General features: G+C 55.2%; 1 protein-coding gene and 1 long non-coding RNA gene across 4 annotated transcripts; both read left to right on the top strand.

The window, feature by feature from the left end:
* Positions 1–1,531: 1,531 nt before the first annotated feature.
* LOC133218452 (uncharacterized) lies at positions 1,532–2,001 on the top strand. The gene is made up of 2 exons (XR_009727163.1): positions 1,532–1,729; positions 1,808–2,001. It is a non-coding gene; the product is annotated as an uncharacterized LOC133218452 (long non-coding RNA).
* A 222-nt stretch (positions 2,002–2,223) lies between these two features.
* Positions 2,224–10,012, top strand: HLX (H2.0 like homeobox). Of its 3 annotated transcripts, none has more exons than XM_061365133.1 (4): positions 2,224–3,295; positions 3,815–3,994; positions 4,445–4,629; positions 9,744–10,012. In XM_061365133.1, exons 1-4 carry the CDS (start codon positions 2,734–2,736, stop codon positions 9,909–9,911), a joined length of 1,095 nt encoding a protein of 364 aa, XP_061221117.1. In that variant the 5' UTR covers positions 2,224–2,733; the 3' UTR covers positions 9,912–10,012. The 3 variants fall into 3 exon arrangements, with proteins under 3 accessions (XP_061221117.1, XP_061221126.1, XP_061221108.1); XM_061365124.1 differs by lacking the exon at positions 9,744–10,012 and adding an exon at positions 5,447–6,260 and having other exon boundaries at positions 2,236–3,295; XM_061365142.1 differs by lacking the exons at positions 3,815–3,994; positions 9,744–10,012 and adding an exon at positions 5,447–6,260 and having other exon boundaries at positions 2,235–3,295.
* Positions 10,013–16,680: the final 6,668 nt, after the last annotated feature.

The raw sequence follows: 16,680 nt of genomic DNA, 5'->3' as shown, positions 1-16,680 counted from the left end.
AGAAAAAAGAAAAAGACAGGAGAAAAAAAAGAGGAAACAAAAAAAAAAAGAAAAAAAAAGGGGGGGGGAAAGGAAAAAAAAAGTCTTTCCAGACTCCATTACAAAAGGAAAAAAATAAAAAGGAGGCATCGCTCCTGCTGCACAGTTCATTCGCCTCCTTCTCGAGTCCCTCGGAAAGCAAGATTAAAGGGGAAAGTCGCAGCTGTATATTTATGTTTTCATTGCTAGAAGGGAATTGATTTCCTTGCATTTATTTTTGTAGTTGCAATACACAAGGGCGGATTTGCGTCACCAAAGCAACTTGCTGGTCGAGATAAAGTTGCACAAATATTGAAAAGGGAAGTGCTCGCGCTCATTATGAAGTTTTTCTCCGGAAGAAATAAGGATTTCTGCTGTATCCTAAAATACTAAAGCCGCTTCTATTTTGGGACAAATCTCGCAGGCACATCCGCTCATTTAGTCCGAGTTGGGACCTCTCAAAAAACAGGAGATGACCTGGACTGCAGCGAGCCCCGGGCTTCCTGCAGCCTTCTCCCTCCTTGCGCGGGGAGGAGGGGCCGCCGCCTCCGCGGCCTCGCAGCCCCGCTCCTCCCTGAAGGTACACCTGCGGAGGGACACCTCGGGGAGAGGGGACCCCGACAGAGGGAGCGGACGGGGCGGGGGTAATGCAGGTGCTCCTGGTTTCGCCCAGCGGAGGATGCGCGGGGTGCTGAACCGGGGGCGGCCCCGGAAAAGCAGCTGCGCCCGCGGTCCCGGCTCCGGAGCTCCCTCACCCCGGGGGAGTGGGGGGGAGTCAAGTGCTTCATTGCGACGTGGTGAATGTTTCCTTTCGGGTTATTTCGGTCCCCTCGAGGTGACAGCGCCGAAGGAGCACTGCTCTGCTCGCCGACCAGCGGGGTCCCGGGCACCAGCACCCGCCAACGGGCGCTTCGCTCGGCAGTGGGGCCAGCGCAGCAGTGAAATAAATTCCTAAAATAAAAGAAAACCACCCTGTTTGGGGGTATTTTTGGTGTTGTGTCGTTTCCCCCACCATCCCCCGACGGCCTGACTAGCAGGGATCTCGGTACCGGTGGCAGCTGCAGAGCTGAATCCTTTGCCCCCAGCCCGGCCAGGCTCATGGCAGTGATACAGGAACCGGAGTCTTTCGATGCGGTTTGAGAGCGAGAGGCTGGAGCCCAGCTCGTCACCGCGGGGAGGACAAGAATGGGGAAAGGGGGTTTCCGCTGTCGAAGCAGGAAGACCTCAAACTTAATCAACCAAGGTTCGCCTTCGGTTTTGGGACACATCTTGGCAGGCCGGCCCGTCTTTATTTTCCGGTTTCGTGTCGTTAATATAAAGCAAAGCGAAGCGCTGCGGGGAATCGGCCCAAGAAGCGCATCCCCCTCGCTCCCAGGTGGATTCAGTATTCACACAGGAGCTACGGCTTCGTACTTCACGGGAAAAGAAATAGTTTCCCTTTGTGGTTCCCCGAAATCCTTCAGAATTTGGGAAGCTATTTGAGAAAATAATAATAAGAATGGTTTTTTTTTATAACAAAATCAAAGAAAACCTGCAATGGTCTGACCCGGGAGCCTGCTCAAAACGGCAGCGACCGGTTTACGTGCAAGAAAACTAAAGGAATGTTGTGCTTCAGAGCGAGGTCGGGACAAATGTGGATGCCAAAAGGGAGAGAAAATAGCGCAAAAGACGCTTTCATCAATTTCTCCCTAAATTACTGCAGCGGATATAGGTAATAATTGTATTGTAAAGCGAAAAATGGGTGTGATTCAGTTATCAGAAGCTTGCAAAATCACAAATGGTTTTCCAGGTGAACTTGGTGTGGAAACAGATGCAGCCTCTCGGCTGGAGAACACGGAAAATAGCTGTAAAACTACAAAATGGACAAACCACTATTGATTAATTAATTAATTAGTAGCTGCTAATGAAGGATCCAACGTGTCCTGGGCCCGACATAGCTCAGAGCTCTCACAAACACATACGTTGCGTGCATCAGCACAGAATCATTTTCTTCCAGACTATCCTAGGCTCATTTATCCGGGAAGGAAACACATTTCCTCGGGAATCGTTTCCAGGAGGACCGAACTGCTTCCCATCGCCAAGAACTGGTCTGCGCGTCTCTTTCAAACGGTTGGAAATCGCTGCAGCAAGAGCAGAGACATTTTTGGGGGTGGGGGGGTGTAAAAGTCAAGAGTGGAATTTGAGAGGGGGTAGCTTGCGGGGCAAATCAGTTCGGGACGGGGCGTGCGCAAGGGACATCGCGCAGTTGCGCGCAGTTGCGCGCAACTGCGCGGTGTCCCTTGCCCACGCCCCGGCTCTTCATGGGCGTGTTCTGCGGGCGGTGCTGCCCGGCCCCGCCGATCGCCGATTGGAGGCGGGGAGAGAGCGAAGGCTGATCCGGAGCCGGGAGTGTCGCTGCCAGAGAAAGTTTTGGGGAGGGGTAAATAATCCCCCCCCCCCCCCCCCCGCAGTGCGAGGAAAGGGGGTTTGGTTTGAGTTTGTTTTGTTTGCGCTGCTCCTCGTCCGCTCGCTCTCTCCGTCTCGCCGTGGGTTTTGGGGACTTTTTCCTTTTTCTTGCTGTTTTGGTTTTGGGTGGTGGTGGTTGCCCCTCCGGCAAGTGCTACTCCACCATCCGCCTCTCGTCATATCCCCCCCATGCGCCCAGGGCAGCGGGCAGCTCCGCGGCGCGCACCCGGGAGCTGAACAGCGAAACGTCGCGTCCCGTCCCCGGGCAGGATGTACACGGCCGGGTTGGCTCCTTTCTACGCCTCCAACTTCAGCTTGTGGTCAGCGGCTTATTGCTCGGCATCGGGGCCGGCAGCCGGCGGCTGCTTCCCGCTGGACACCGCGGCGGGGAAGAAGCCGTCCTTCTGCATCGCAGACATCCTCCACGCCGGAGGAGAAGCGGCGGGGGGACCCACCGACAGCCTGCCCGGAGCTCCCGGTACCGGCATGCCGGCGGCGCTGGGAGCCGTCCACCACGGCGGTCCCTTCCATGCCACCGCCTCACCGCTCCGGCCCACTCCCGTCGTGCCCCCCGACGCCCCGGCCGCCGCCTTCCCGCCGCGCCTCTCGCCGCTCTCCGCCGCTTACCACCAGCACCACCGGGCCCCGCAGCACCGGTCCCCCGCTGCGGCGGCGGCTGGCGGCGGTGGCGGCCCGGCCCCAGCACGGCTGCCCGGCGGCCACACGCCCGGTTCGGCGCCGGCTCCGGCCAGCAAGGACCTGAAATTCGGCATCGACCGCATCTTATCGGCGGAGTTTGACCCCAAAGTCAAGGAAGGCAACACGCTGAGAGGTAGAGAAACCGCCTTGACCGCTTTCCTTTATTTATACTCTAATAGTATTATTAGTGAAAGTTTTAAAACTTTATGATCTAGCCGAGAAAAGAGTTATTCGGGGGTTAAAAAAGAAGCTTGATAAATCCGAGCCTCTAATAGAGCTCCCCAAACAGCCCGGCCCCGCTCAGGCAGCACTTGCGCCGCTGTCACACATAGTGATAGCGGGAACATCGGGATCGGAACGGCCTCACTTCCCTAAGCGAGCCCGGGGGTTTTGCCTCCGAGGGCACAGCCTGTTTTAACGGCTTTCGCTGCAATATCCCCCCCTTTTTCCCTCCGCGGCGTATAAACACCCTGGTCAAGGGAGCGAATCCACCGGAGGATGCCGGATCGCCGGGCACGGCCGCCTCTCCTAGGAGAGCCCCGAGGCACAGAGGCGGCTGCCAGGTCTCCCCAGGCCGCTCCACCCGGGGTTGCCGGGTTGTGTCGGTTTCGCCCGCGGTATAACAGAGCTCTCCTTATTCCTGTGCCCACAGATCTGACTTCCTTATTAACTACCAGCCGCCAAACTGGGGTTCATCTCCCCACCTTGCAGCCTTCCGCCGGCCAGTTCTTCGCGTCTCTAGACCCCATTAACGAGGCCTCTGCTATTCTGGGTCCCTTAAACACAAACCCAAGGAGCTCAGTTCAGCACCAGTTTCAAGATACTTTTCCAGGTACATCTCGTCCCTCGTCAACACTCCCTCCCGCGGCACAGGGACCTCGGTCCCGGAGAAGCCCGGTCGCGGAGGGGTCGGGTGTTTAATAGCGAGGCTCAGATTTTGGGCGAAAGCCGGGCTGCATGGGGGGGAGGAAGAGCCGATTAGGGCCTGACACAAAACACCGTCCCATTTAGAACAAAAATAATAACCTGGGCTGAGAGAAAAGGGGTAGGGAGGGGGGAGAGGAAAACATTTAGGTCCCAAAACGCTTCACCCTTGCCTTAGGAAGCACACTCTACCCGGATCCAGCTGCGCCGGCCCGGGCCTTCCTAGCACCGCAGGCCAGCTGTTATTTTGATCGATTTAAGCCCCTCTTTCAGGCACCGACATTAATAACGCTGTCTCCTTCTCACTCTCTCTTTCTCCTCCTGCTTTTCTCTCTTCCCCCCCCGCCCCCCCCAACAGGTCCGTACGCCGTTTTAACCAAGGACACGCTGCCCCAGACATACAAGAGGAAACGTTCCTGGTCGAGGGCTGTTTTTTCCAACCTGCAGAGGAAAGGCTTAGAAAAACGGTTCGAAATCCAGAAATACGTCACCAAACCGGACAGAAAGCAACTGGCGGCGATGCTGGGGCTGACGGATGCTCAAGTAAGAACGGCCTCGGGTTTATTTCAAAACTTTACTTCCAGTTTATAGGGAGACTGGGGGACGTGGAGGTGGTGGTAGTGTGTGTCTGCAAAGCGTTTTTCCCTTTCTTAATCCCTAGCGGGGTGGATGAGGAGCGGGGCTTCGCCCCGAGGATCTCCTGCTCACAGGGTCCGCGGCTTTTCGCGGCCCGATGCGGAGCTTTCACCTTTGCTTTGGGCCACGGCCGAGGCAGATGATACTGTACGCTTTACTGAAGTGCAACTCGCTGTAGGAGGCAGTTTAGGTCAAAGGAAGTAGAAGCGAACACACTATTTTTAATGTGTGTCGTCCCCCCCCCCCCCCCCCCCCCCCGTTTTATTCCTTTTTTTCTTTTTCGTTCTAAATCTCTCCCCGCGTTGTGAAATCCTTAGTTCTGGGGAAGTGAAAAGTCTTCTTCAAACGGAATCATTAAACGCCACTCTGTAATGATTCCACTTTTGACGGCCCGCAGCGCACAGAATTGTATAACGCTGTGGTTTCTTGAGCAAGAGTTGGTTTCCTGGAAGAAGAAGTAGAAGGAGAGAGAAAAGACAAAAACAAACAAACGAAAAGAACCCCAACTCAAAACACCAACTCGGAGGGGGGTGTAGGTAGTAAATATAAACTAAAGCCACCTCTGCTGCTCACGGGTGCGGGCAGAGGGAGCTTCGGCATGCCCCTCCTTTTTGCCCTGCTCTGCCTGTCCCCGGTGGAAGGCTTTGGGGCCGGGAGGTGCGCGGAGCGGTACGCGGAGCGCGGTGCTGGCCGTGCCACCCGACTGAGGGCGGTGCGGCCGCAGGTGAAGGTGTGGTTCCAGAACCGGCGGATGAAGTGGCGACATTCCAAGGAAGCGCAAGCCCAGAAGGACAAGGACCTGCCGCCGGAGCCCGAGGCCCAGCAAGCCGCCGCCCCGCCTACGGCCGCCGGGGACCCCGAGCGCAGCCCCAGCCGCTCCGAGGGCGACAGTGACAGCAGCGACGCCGACTCTCTCGACATGGCCCCCAGCGACACGGAACGGACTGACGGTGCCGAGCGGAGCCTGCCCACCGCCGGGCTCGGCAAGTCCTCCGGCAGCACCGGCCTCCCCTCCCCGCCGCAACCAGCCGCTGCTGCTGCCAGCCCCGAACCGCGGAGCGGCCTATAGACGAGGCGGCCTCCGCGCCCGGACCTGCGCGCTAATTTATCTCCCTTCCTCCCTCCCGGGAGAGCGGTAAGGCCGGCCCGGCACCGGCCCGGGGCGAGGAGCCGAGGATGCGGGACCCGCAGCCCCGGGAGGGCGGTGCGGGGGGCGGCCTCTCTCCCTCCGCGCTGCTCGCAGGAGAGCGGGATTTCTCTATTCCCCCCTTATTATTTTTATTCTCCGTCTCCTGCCCCTTGTCCTCTCCAGGGAAATCCGAGTGAGGGACTCTGAGAACGTGCTCTGAAATCCCTCTCTTTTCCACCTCTCCCCCCCCAACCCCGAACCAATTTACAATGTGAAGTATTTTGCCAACGTCCTCATCGGTTGCAACGTGTTGCTTCGAATAATCCGGCCAAGAAATACTGCACTGACAAAATATAGAAATATATATATATATATCTCCTGTAAATAAAATGTTTGCTATGGTTTGTAACCACGCCAGTTTGTTGACCAGGACGCAGAGAGGAATGCTGAGGCTGCCCTGGCTCCTTTGCCCCTCTCCAAAGGCAGCCGCTGTCTCTCCCACCGGGAACACAACACACACCCACAACCCCCGCCCCGAGGCAGCCAGCTTGGGTTTTTTTATCCCTTTTCCCCCTTCCTTTTCGAATGGAGGCGATGACAAGGACTGGATTTGATGAAGTGAAATTGTACCCCCGGTGAGAAAGTTGCCAGTAACGTTTTGAGATGCGCATGTCTGTATGCGGATCTTGTGAGGTGGCTTTTGGGGTTTGGGGCAGGACAGGATCGCACCGTCTGACGGCTGGGGTGCTGCGGAGATCCGGCGGGGCTGGTTTTGTGGTGCGGGGTTTGTATGTGTGTTTGCTTTGCCTTGGTGTCGTGCTGATTTGCCGCGCACCTCCCCGCAAGCCCACTCGGCGGCGTGGGGAGGAAGTGCTCTATGATGTCACATGGGTGCGCTATGACGTCACGCAGGCTCAGAATGTCGTGTCGGCATGGTTCCCCTCCTCTCTCGACGGGGCTTCCCGAGGGTCCAGGCCGGACTCCGCTCGGGCTTACCGTCGGTTTCCTCCTCGATGAAGCGGTGTTTGGTGCTCTGCTCCTCCCGGGGCACCGGAGAGGGCGGGGTGGGGGGTGCCGCTTCTCTTTCAGCCTGCTTCTCCTTCCTCCCTTCCCAGGCAGCGTCGATTAGAGCGAAAGCCATAGCGGTGAGGAGCCCCGTCCTTGCCCACTGTTTTGTGCCTCAGGGCGTTTTGCGAGGCCCTAACGGGAGCAGTTCTGTTTCCACATACCCGAGGGGCTGCGGAGGCCTTATCCTGTCCCGGGAGATCGGGAAGAGGGCAGGCGAAGAGAAGCCGCTCCCCCTCCTCTGGGCCGATGGGTGTTGATCCTGTGACACCGCTGGAAAGAAAGAGGGGACGGAGAAACAAGGCGTAGGACCGATAAGTTCTTTGGGGCTGGGGGGGTGGAGTGGGGAGGGGGTGTTGTTGCCGGGGAGGACGCTATCCTCGGGGACACCCCTGCTAGCAGGGAACTCCGGTAAGAACAAGCACCTGCTGAAGGCACAGGAAATACAGTATCCCCCCGCCACAAGCACCAGGGAGAAAGAGCTGGGGCGAACGGCAAGCCAAGAGGCTGCTTTGCTGGGCGAAAAGGGGACGGTAAAGTTTTAAATAAGGTGTAACCGAGCGGGTAGAGCCATGACGGGCAGGTTCATCTCCAGGAGGGCAGCGCACAAAGCTCTATTGCGCACCCAGATGCTCCAGCGCCCGCGCAGGGCAGCGCCCCAGTGGTGCTGACCCCGTCAGAGCCCCTCTGGGGCAAGGAAGCAGGGAGATGGATTGAGAAGGGGCTTGCGAATTGGTTTTGCCTTTAAAACGCTGTCAGGCAGGAAATGGGGGATGTCATGGCTTTTCGGGGTGCGGATTGGGCCACACCGTTGGCTTCCAGCCGAGAAAGCGTTTGTTCCTCGGGCTGCTGCTGTGCCCTTCAAAGTGGGGATCGCTGTGGGATTGGTTGTAACTTCCCCCCGAGAGAAAAGGAACCTATGGGACAGATGTTTGGCGAAACACGGCTGGTCCTCCTCCGACAAACCACCGTGATGTGGTGTACGGGCACGCAGGAATTTGTTTGCCTGTTGGTTTTGCTTCCCTCTCCCCTTCCGAGCGGGAGAGAGGGGTTTGAGGTGGCTCTTGACAGATGAGAAAGGAAAAGCGCGTCGGGAAAGAGTTTCTTTTCCCCTGGGTTAGAAGAATCTGAGCCTCTTCCAAGCACAGGGCTCCCCCTTCACCTCCCTGAATAACGGGAGAGCAATGCCCGCCTGGAGCCTGGGTAGAGGGTGGGGAGAGCACGAGCAGCGCCTTTATGGCACCTTTTGAAGGTAACGCTGCAAAAGGGGGTAAAAAATAGCACTGTTAGGACTCAGCAGGCTACGGAGGAAGATGCTCAGATCCGAATGAAAGAGTTCGCATGAAATTCCTTCGCCCTGCAGCCCATTTTGCTTCCCTGCCTCTCCACCTCCAGGTTTTGGTTCTCCGCGCGCCTCGGACTGCGGCTGGGAGGTGGGGTTTTACACTTTCATTCAGTGATAGGGAAAAGAGAATCTCTCTCCTCCATTGTTGCCGTTGTGCACTTCCTCGGGCAGGTAGAGCAAAGCCGTGAAAGCGAGTTTTGGGAAGGATGCGCAGATGAGGGGATTTGTGCCCGTCTCGACAGGGGGTTTCCCCCGTCCTGCGCGGCTGCAGTTACTACTCAATTTCTGCGGACAAAAAAGTCGTAACAGTGTCGAGACTGCAGGCAGCTCGATCGCCGTTCATCGGCGAAATCGACCTGGCAGTATCCAACGCACCCCACCCGCCCTGAGCAGGTCCAAAACCTCCTGGGGTGCCCTTTTTTTGTTTGCTTTACTACCAACTGATAACGGGCAAGGCTTCTGACGCCGGTGATTTCTGAAGGAGCCCACGGTTCCCCCACCGATCCAATTCCTCGACGGTCTTTCAACGAGGGGGTTGCAAGATTTTCGGGCAGTTTCTTTACCCCACTTCCCCAAACCCGTTGTGTCTCTTTCCAGACCCCTGGCAGCCGATCTCAGATCCCTTGGGTTAGACACCCCCCGCAGACATGAGTCTGTGCTGGAGCAGCACCCCCTGCCCGGGATCTCCTCGTAGGGGCCGGTAGGGGCTTCCTCGTCGTTGCCCTCGAAGTCCGCTGCTCACGCCAGGCCAAGGCCAGGCTCTCCGGCACAAAACCGCTCTGCTTTCCCTCCCCGACTGCCGGGCACAGATTTTTCGAGTTTATTAGAAATTAGTTGTACGGGAGACCAAGAAACAGGAGCGATACGCAAAGAACCGAGGCTTCCCTGCCTCCTTCCTGCTTGGCATGTGTGGGAATGGGGCTAATACCGAAATAGGAGGCCGCCCCGACGTCCCAGCCCCGTCAGGAACATTCACACCCGCTGGGATGCGGAACCGGGCTGGTCAGAACCAGCTCCTGCCGAGCTCCGTCCCGGGGAGTAGCTCCCCAATAACCCTCCTTTCCTGTGGACTCTGTGTTAAGGTGTCCAACGAGATCCTTTTCCCCTCGCCTGATTTCTTCACAGAAACCTCCCATCTCCAAAGAAACTGGAGTCAACCTCAGAAATCACCGCCACGTTGGAAGAAAAAAAAAACCCAACAAAACACAATAATGAACCAAATCAGACGCGATATTTTGAGCGATTTACGGTGCAATAAAGGCCGGGTGAGGAGCTTGCTCTGGGGTTTTGGGAAGGGGGGGTTAAAAGGGTCCCCCGCGACCCCCTGGGTCGATGCTGCCCCCCCTGCAGAGTCCTCGTAGGCAACGAAACCCGAGTTCGCCTTCCTCGTTAGGTGAGCTCGGCCCCGCTCCTTAGGAAAATATTTTTGCTTTATTTTAATGTCGGGCTTAGGCTGATGTCTTAAAAAATAATTGTTTTCAGACCCCGTTCCGCTCGGCATCGCCGGTTCACACTCGCAGGCACACACAGCTCTCCCTGCAGTTCATGCCTCGGGACTGCCTGGCGTCGGCAAGACAAACTGCAATCTCCCAATGTCAACTTTTGCCACAATCTCTACTAAAAAACCCACCCCCTCCTTATTGCTGTTGAGCGCCCATCAGAAATAATGGCTGTTTACACAAAACCTTTATTCACTTTCTTAAATAAACAGCAGTGAATTCAAATAAAGCAAACCCTCAGCTATAATTCAAGTACAACGTTTGCTGTGTATATTCTCGGCTGCGGACCTGGAGAGACTCCTCGGAGAGAAATATGAAGTCTCCTTTCATAGTCCACCTCCATTAGCTAAATATTCTAGCTCACCTCGGCAGAGCTTATCCTACCGCAGTGTTCCTTTCCCCCTCTTTATTTGATGTTTTCCCACATGTGAAGCGGAAATGCTTCCTCCCTTTCCTCTGTCCGCTTTTACAAAGGTGAGGTCTGGATGGTTTTCTTTCCAAATCACTTCCCTTTGCCTGCTTCCACAGCTCCGGGCGGCGGCGGGGGCTGCCCGACTTCGCGGAGCCGGCCTGGCCGAGGGTTCTCGAAGCTCGGGTGGAACTAAGGGTGCTCAGACGAAGGGGTGAGGAGGTGGATGAGACCGGCAAGGTGATGCCAAGATCTCGTTTATTCGATAAAGCCGGCTAGAGATGGAGTTCACCAAACCCGTGAGCTTTGGCAGGTAGCGGGAAGCGGCAGGTACCCGCGGAGGGAGACTGTCTCGGGGCGAAGGGAGCGTTGCCTCCCCGACCACTTCATCCCCCCCCACCGCTCCCTTCATCTCCCTGTTGCCCTCATCCTGCTCCCAGGCCGGGACTCGCGGCCCCAGCCCTAATGAGATCCATTAAGCGTATTATTGATGTTGAGGTTCTCTGTGAGGTCCTGGCTGGAGGGAAACGGAGCTCTGCTGCAGATACAGGCGCTCTGATCTGCACCACCTGGCTGAAACCAGAGAGCCGCCACTTCATTAATGGGTTTAGCCTTTGCTAATTGGTGTCTTTAGGAGCCTTGCCAAATTCAGCTCCGGGATCTTTGGAGGCAGCTTTTGTTTTTCCTTCTGCCGGCGACATTCGTTGACGGCAATTAGACCCGATACCACTCCCGCTCAGGCGGGCAGCCAAGCGACCCTACAGCCCCCGAAGGGGCCGATTACTGGCCTCCACCATCATCATCCTCATAAGTGCCGCAGGTAAACATTGAGGTGGGGGACGCAACCAACATTCCTTTCACCTCGGTGGCGGCTGCAGCAGGTGATACGAGTGGAGGGGGGGCAAAAGGTGTCCTGTGCTCCACCCCCCCAGCAAAAAGCAAGCACGAGGGCCGGGGCTGCGCTGCCCGTTTGCGGGTAAAGCGGCCACATCCAGCCAGGCTGATCCCGGGGCCTGCGGAGGGAGCCGAGCCGAGCAGGGGCAGTGCCCCTGGCCGTGCCAGCCCCACGGCCGCAGCATCCCGGAGCCGCCGCGGCTCTCCCCAGCCCGAAGAACCGGCGCCGCGGCCGAGCTCCTTTCGCCGCCCGCCCTTGGGGTCAGCTTCGTCCTCGGCCCCGCTGCCCTGACAGGGTTTTCTGAGACTCGAACGGCCGTAGTTAATGAAATCCGCTCACCGCAAATCACAGACCTCTGCCGTACGCTATAATCAAATTTCTGCTTGCCTTAAAAAACCCAGGCCACCCTCCTCCACCCCCGTTCTCCGGGCAAACCCCAAATCAAAGGTTTCCAGCCATCACACCCCTCCAGCTATGCTCGGTCCCAGGCCATCATCTCTCCCGGCCTTCATCGCCTGTTCTCCCCCCTCCTAACGCGATGACCAGTGCCTTTCCTGTATTTCGAATCTGTCCGGGACTCCCCCAGCCTCCTGCATGCTGGAATTAGGTGCCGTAGGGGATGGGGATGCTGGAAGAAACAGGGGTGCTGTAGGGGATGGGGGCGCTGGAGGGGACAGAGAGACTGGAGGGTTTCATGCACCCAGCAGCCGAAAAGAGGGGTCGGGGGTGGGGAGAGACACTCCACAAATCACGCCAGCCCCATTTCCAGAGTAATGTGTCACCGGCCATGTAAGTCAACTATTCAGGGGTCAGAGACTGCTGATAAATCACGCCGAGCTGGGATTTTATCCTCCTAACGGCACCACTGTCAGCGGGCTCTGCTCACCGCTCCGCCGGCCATGCCCGGTACCGGCCCCCGGCAAGGCGGCCGCGCAGACGCCAAATTAAGAGGCACTTTCTCCCACCTCTCCTTTTCCGTTCTCCGACTCGAGCAGCAGCCCAAAGCCCTTGTCCGTGGAAAAATGCCGCCTGCCACGGCGCCGCCGCCTCGCAGGGACAGGGCGCTGCGCGGTGCCCGGGCAGGGAAGCAGCGGCGGGGTTATCAGGAGGGATAACCGGGGCTCTCCGCTTCTTCCCCCTTTCCTCCCTTGACTCAGGCGCTCTCTCCCTTCACCCTCCCGCTAGCTGGCTGCCTGCAGGCGAGAGCCCTCCCTGCCCTATCCGATTTAAGCCGGGCTATGGAGGGTACTGACCCGTGAGGGACCGGAAAGACCCCCCAGCTCTGCCTGAACCCCCAAGCCTTCAGCCTGTGCCTGATCCCAGTCCCGGAAAGGGGAAGAAAGAGAATGAGATGCGGCACAGAACCGGCCCGTCACCCCGAAAACATCCCGGAACAATTCGCTTCTCGATACTGTGTTTCTAAAGGCAAATCCTGGTGTGACCCCAGCCAGGGAGAGCCTCTTTCAGTCCTCAACCACTCGTGTGATCCTAGCCGTGGACGTTAGTAGTCAGAGGGAGAGGATAGGATGGTCCCTGCTTTCCCCCCTAGCAAGCGCTAGGGGACGTGGCCGGGTGGTGGGAAAGTACCGTGCCGATGGGTTCCCCCCCGGGTGCGGGGTGTCCAGGTCCTCGCCGCCCCTCGCTCCTGTCGCCGGTGCCCGGTGGGCCCCGGCCGGATCGGGCCCTTCTCTCCGTCTGCAGTAGACGTGTTTATTTGTGCGCCTAGCCCTCTCCATAAATCCCACCATCTATAACCGTTATCTACATGGAAATTTCTGTCCCCCCCCCCCCCTGCAGCCCCCAGGACTTCCCCCTCCCCTCTAGTTAGCGGTGATGATTTTAAAAGCATGCGATGATCTAAGCCCTAATACTAATATTATGTATCATTTGGACAGGATAACCATGCCACCTTGTCAAACGCCGCCTCTTTACACAACCCATTTGCTGCATCGTGGAGTCATAACGGCGGTGATGGATGGGCCGGGGCCCCCCCGTTTCCACCCGGCGCGGGGAGGAATGCGGGCGGGCGGAGCCCCCGCGCCCGCAGCCGGCCCGCACCCCGCCGGCGGCAATTTATAGTCTGTATATATTTGCTGGCTCCAGATATCGGCAACGTAATGGATGGTTCTATATTTTATGAATCCGAGGCTCGGATCGCGGGACTCGGGAGTCCCTTCTCCTTGTATGGTGCACTCCCGTCTCGCCCTTAATCCGCCCGGCAGGCAATAAACTTCCCCGCTAAATGTGCCGGGAGATAACAGCCAACTCTTATTGATTACAAGAAAATGCTCGAAGCTAAATAAAGGGCTTTTATGAGGATCCCTGCGAAGAGCCTTTCCCCCGCAAGCGTTAAACGCAATACCGACGTTTTACTGTGTGTAAACTGTGAACTCGTTGAGCTCTAAGCGGGTGGAAGGCGGATGAAAAGGGAAACGGACCGGTGGTGTTGTGCCGGGAGGAGCTGGGCTAGGAGGTGCCGCCAGGCTACAAACTGGAAGGGTTCCCTCCTCGTCCCTCTTCCTCCTCCCTTGGTAAAGGCATCGATCCGGGAAGCAGCAACAGCGGAGGTGCCGGGCAGGGGAGAGGGAGGATGAGGCGAGACCCCAGTCGTGTTTTAGGGTGGATGATCCCGGGAGGTTCATCCTCCTTCCCCATGTTTCTATGGGCCTGGGGAGAGGCTGGTTTTAGGGGTATGTTTTATTCCGACCATCGTCTTTACAGCCTCAAAGGTGTGAAGGGTGTTAAGAGTTTCCACCTGGAAGAAGGATGAATTTTTGCTCAAGATGTTCCGTGGCTTCATTGCTGGTGTTATTTCTCTCCATAGGCGGCCGGTTTGGAAGTCACATACACATTATTTTCTCCTGCAACCTCACTGCCAGCCTTCGAGAGCAAGCGGCAAACGGTGTTTAGTTGGTTTTAATTCTTGTTCTTTTTACCACGCTTTAGAAAGGTAACTGTAAAATCACTCGGTGTCTGCGAGTTGTATCGCATTTTACTGGAAAGCTATAAAACTGTCGTATTCCCTGACGTTTCTTGATTAACTTAGGAGCATAAAGGAAACGCTTGAATAGTTCCCTCTGCAGCTCTCTTTCAGCAAGGGGAAGCCAAGGGAAGATGCTAATATTGTCATCTTACTTTACAATTTATACCGGCTGCCCGAGCCGTGTGTGTATACAAACGAAGGCTCAGTGGGGTTCAGTTTCTTAAATGCAGCCCATATATTTCAGAGATCATACTAGCCTTGATAGCTGGCCCGGCGAATTATTTAGCCTGCCCTTTATTGCTGTTAAAACGTTGGCTTCCATTTAAATAAACAAAGGGATCCAGAGCCATTTATCAATTCCGCAGAGGTCCAGTTAACAGGATGTCCCGGCAGCGCTGCTGTGTGCTTACACCCCCAGCAGACCCTCTGTTCCCACCGTACAGGATTCCCCCCTGCTAATAACCTGCACATGGGCCCTTGGCTTCCCCATGCAAACTCCAGCCTGCCATGTGCTTACACTTAACTTTATCTCTAACGCATGTGGATATCTGTGCATACACATAGAATATTATGCTGGGAACACATGGCTGGCCTTTTTTTGCCTTAAAAAAAAAAAAAAAGTTTTTTTTGTTTTGTTTTTGGTTTTTTGTTTGTTTGTTTGGTTTTTTTTTGTTTTTGTTTTCTGCAGTTTTGTGAGGCATACTTAGCTCATTAGCTGAATTAGCCATTGAGAACCGAGCCCAAACAGAAAGGATGCAAGCATTGCTACTGGCAGAACTGGAAAACATTTGGAGGATTGTTTTATATGGTTCAGGTAATGAATTAATTGTTGGTGGATTCTTCAATCAGGAAAAGGCCACTAAGATTTGTTCAGCTCTAGTCTGTGGGAAAATACTCTCTTTGATTGAGTTCCCCCTAAAGACCCCCATAAGTTTTCTCTTCTCTGTCATGAGCAGTCTGCTCTTTCCTGTCTTCCGGCTGGAGAGAAGAATAGGACTTCCGGAGAAAAGCAGCTTTCCAGCATCTTGAATTTCACTTTACATCTGTCTTCCTACCTGCTGATTTAATTTCTCTTTGCATTCGGGACGTTTTGAAATCCATCAAGAGAAAAATATGGAATAATGAGTCGTGTATCATCTTTTATCAGCTTTTTCTTCCTTGCTGGTGGCCAGTATTGCAGCTCTGAAGGAAACAGACATGGGGGGGGGGGGGGGGGGGTGAGGCAGGCTGAAAGCTGGGAAAGCATGGCATGGAAAGAAATTCAATCTGAGGAATGAGAGGAATGGATAAAAAAAGGCAAGGCTGATGACTTTTTCATTGCATAGATTTCCTACAGGAGCAGTGGTTACCGATCCCTCGTCTGCTTGTTTATTTAGTGTGTTTCTGAAATGCATGAGCTCCTAAGCTGGCCCATGTTGCTGGAGCGCTCTACACTGCCATGGATGAGGCCCAGACCTGGCCCACAGCCTTGCTGTTAGAAAGAAGCACTCCAGTCCTTCCACATGCTAGGTCTCTACGCACCATTTAGTGACTTGCTCCTCACCCCCTCTGGAGTCACAATGAACCTCAGAGATCATCAGGCTGCTGGAAGGTTGGGAATTTGATCTTGAAGGGACATCTGCCTTGAAGGTAATGAGACTCTCTTCATCCCTCTTCCCATTCCAGGTTGCAGGGCGCTGTTTTAGGGTTCTCCCTGGCTGATGTTGATGCAGATGCAGGTCAGAGGACCCCCTGTGGCAGAGGAACTGGCAGTGCATGGATGGCAATGGTGGAAATCCATCCCCACAAACAGTGGGGTGTAAGCTAATGAGCTCCCTGTGCCAGGAGCAGCTGTGCTGCTGAAGCCTTGATCCCTGCCCAGCTCTCCTTCACTAAGTGCCCCATGGAATGCTCCAAACACAACCTTCAGTGTCCCTTCTGGGCCAAATTTCAGCAGGGCCCCAGCTCTTCGTCATTTTAGTCTAAGACTGGTGATGGGTTACAACATGATGTGTGGGAATTGGCCTGTGCAGCAGTGCAACCTCATGAAAGCCCTGTTGTTAAAACCAGACACATCAAGACTTGTCCTGAGAAACAAAGAACACTCTTTCCATCCATCCTTCACTTTTGCTAAAGGTTGAGGCAAATCCACCATATAGATGTGTGCTTTTGTGTGGACCTCTGTGTGATGAAACCCACTGAAGTCAACAACGCAGGAACCTGAAGTGATGACAACACACATTAAGATCCATCCTGCTAAAGGTAGTAACTGAAGGTAGGAGTTTTCTGCTGGGGAAGCTTTAATACTGGGCCTAAGTTTCACTGGGCATGAGAAAGGCTTACTTAGGCTTCACTTTGTCCCAGATTGTTTGCTAGTTCTACTATAACCATGAATGAGGCAGAAGAATAAATAGGGCAAAAAGGAAAAGCAATAGCACGAAGCCTGCTGGGGAAAACAGATTGTGTTTGTTTAATCAATTTTTGACCTTTTTATTTTTTTTCCATGATGAAGTATTTTAAAGGCACTTCACACAAAGCACAGCAGGTAAGATTGTTTGACTGACATTGTTTAAAAAGGCTGGTGTGGAATAGTAATCAGAAAAATGAGTCAAATAAGAGCCCAGGTTCCTCCCTGTAGGAAAGAAATGCCAAGT

The sequence above is a fragment of the Neopsephotus bourkii genome, unplaced genomic scaffold, assembly GCF_033783945.1.
Source record: "Neopsephotus bourkii isolate Nb327-2 ecotype Australia unplaced genomic scaffold, CSIRO-AGI_Nbou_v1 NB_114, whole genome shotgun sequence".
In the NCBI taxonomy this organism is placed as follows: domain Eukaryota; kingdom Metazoa; phylum Chordata; class Aves; order Psittaciformes; family Psittacidae; genus Neopsephotus; species Neopsephotus bourkii.
This window is presented reverse-complemented; position numbering and strand designations above follow the sequence as displayed.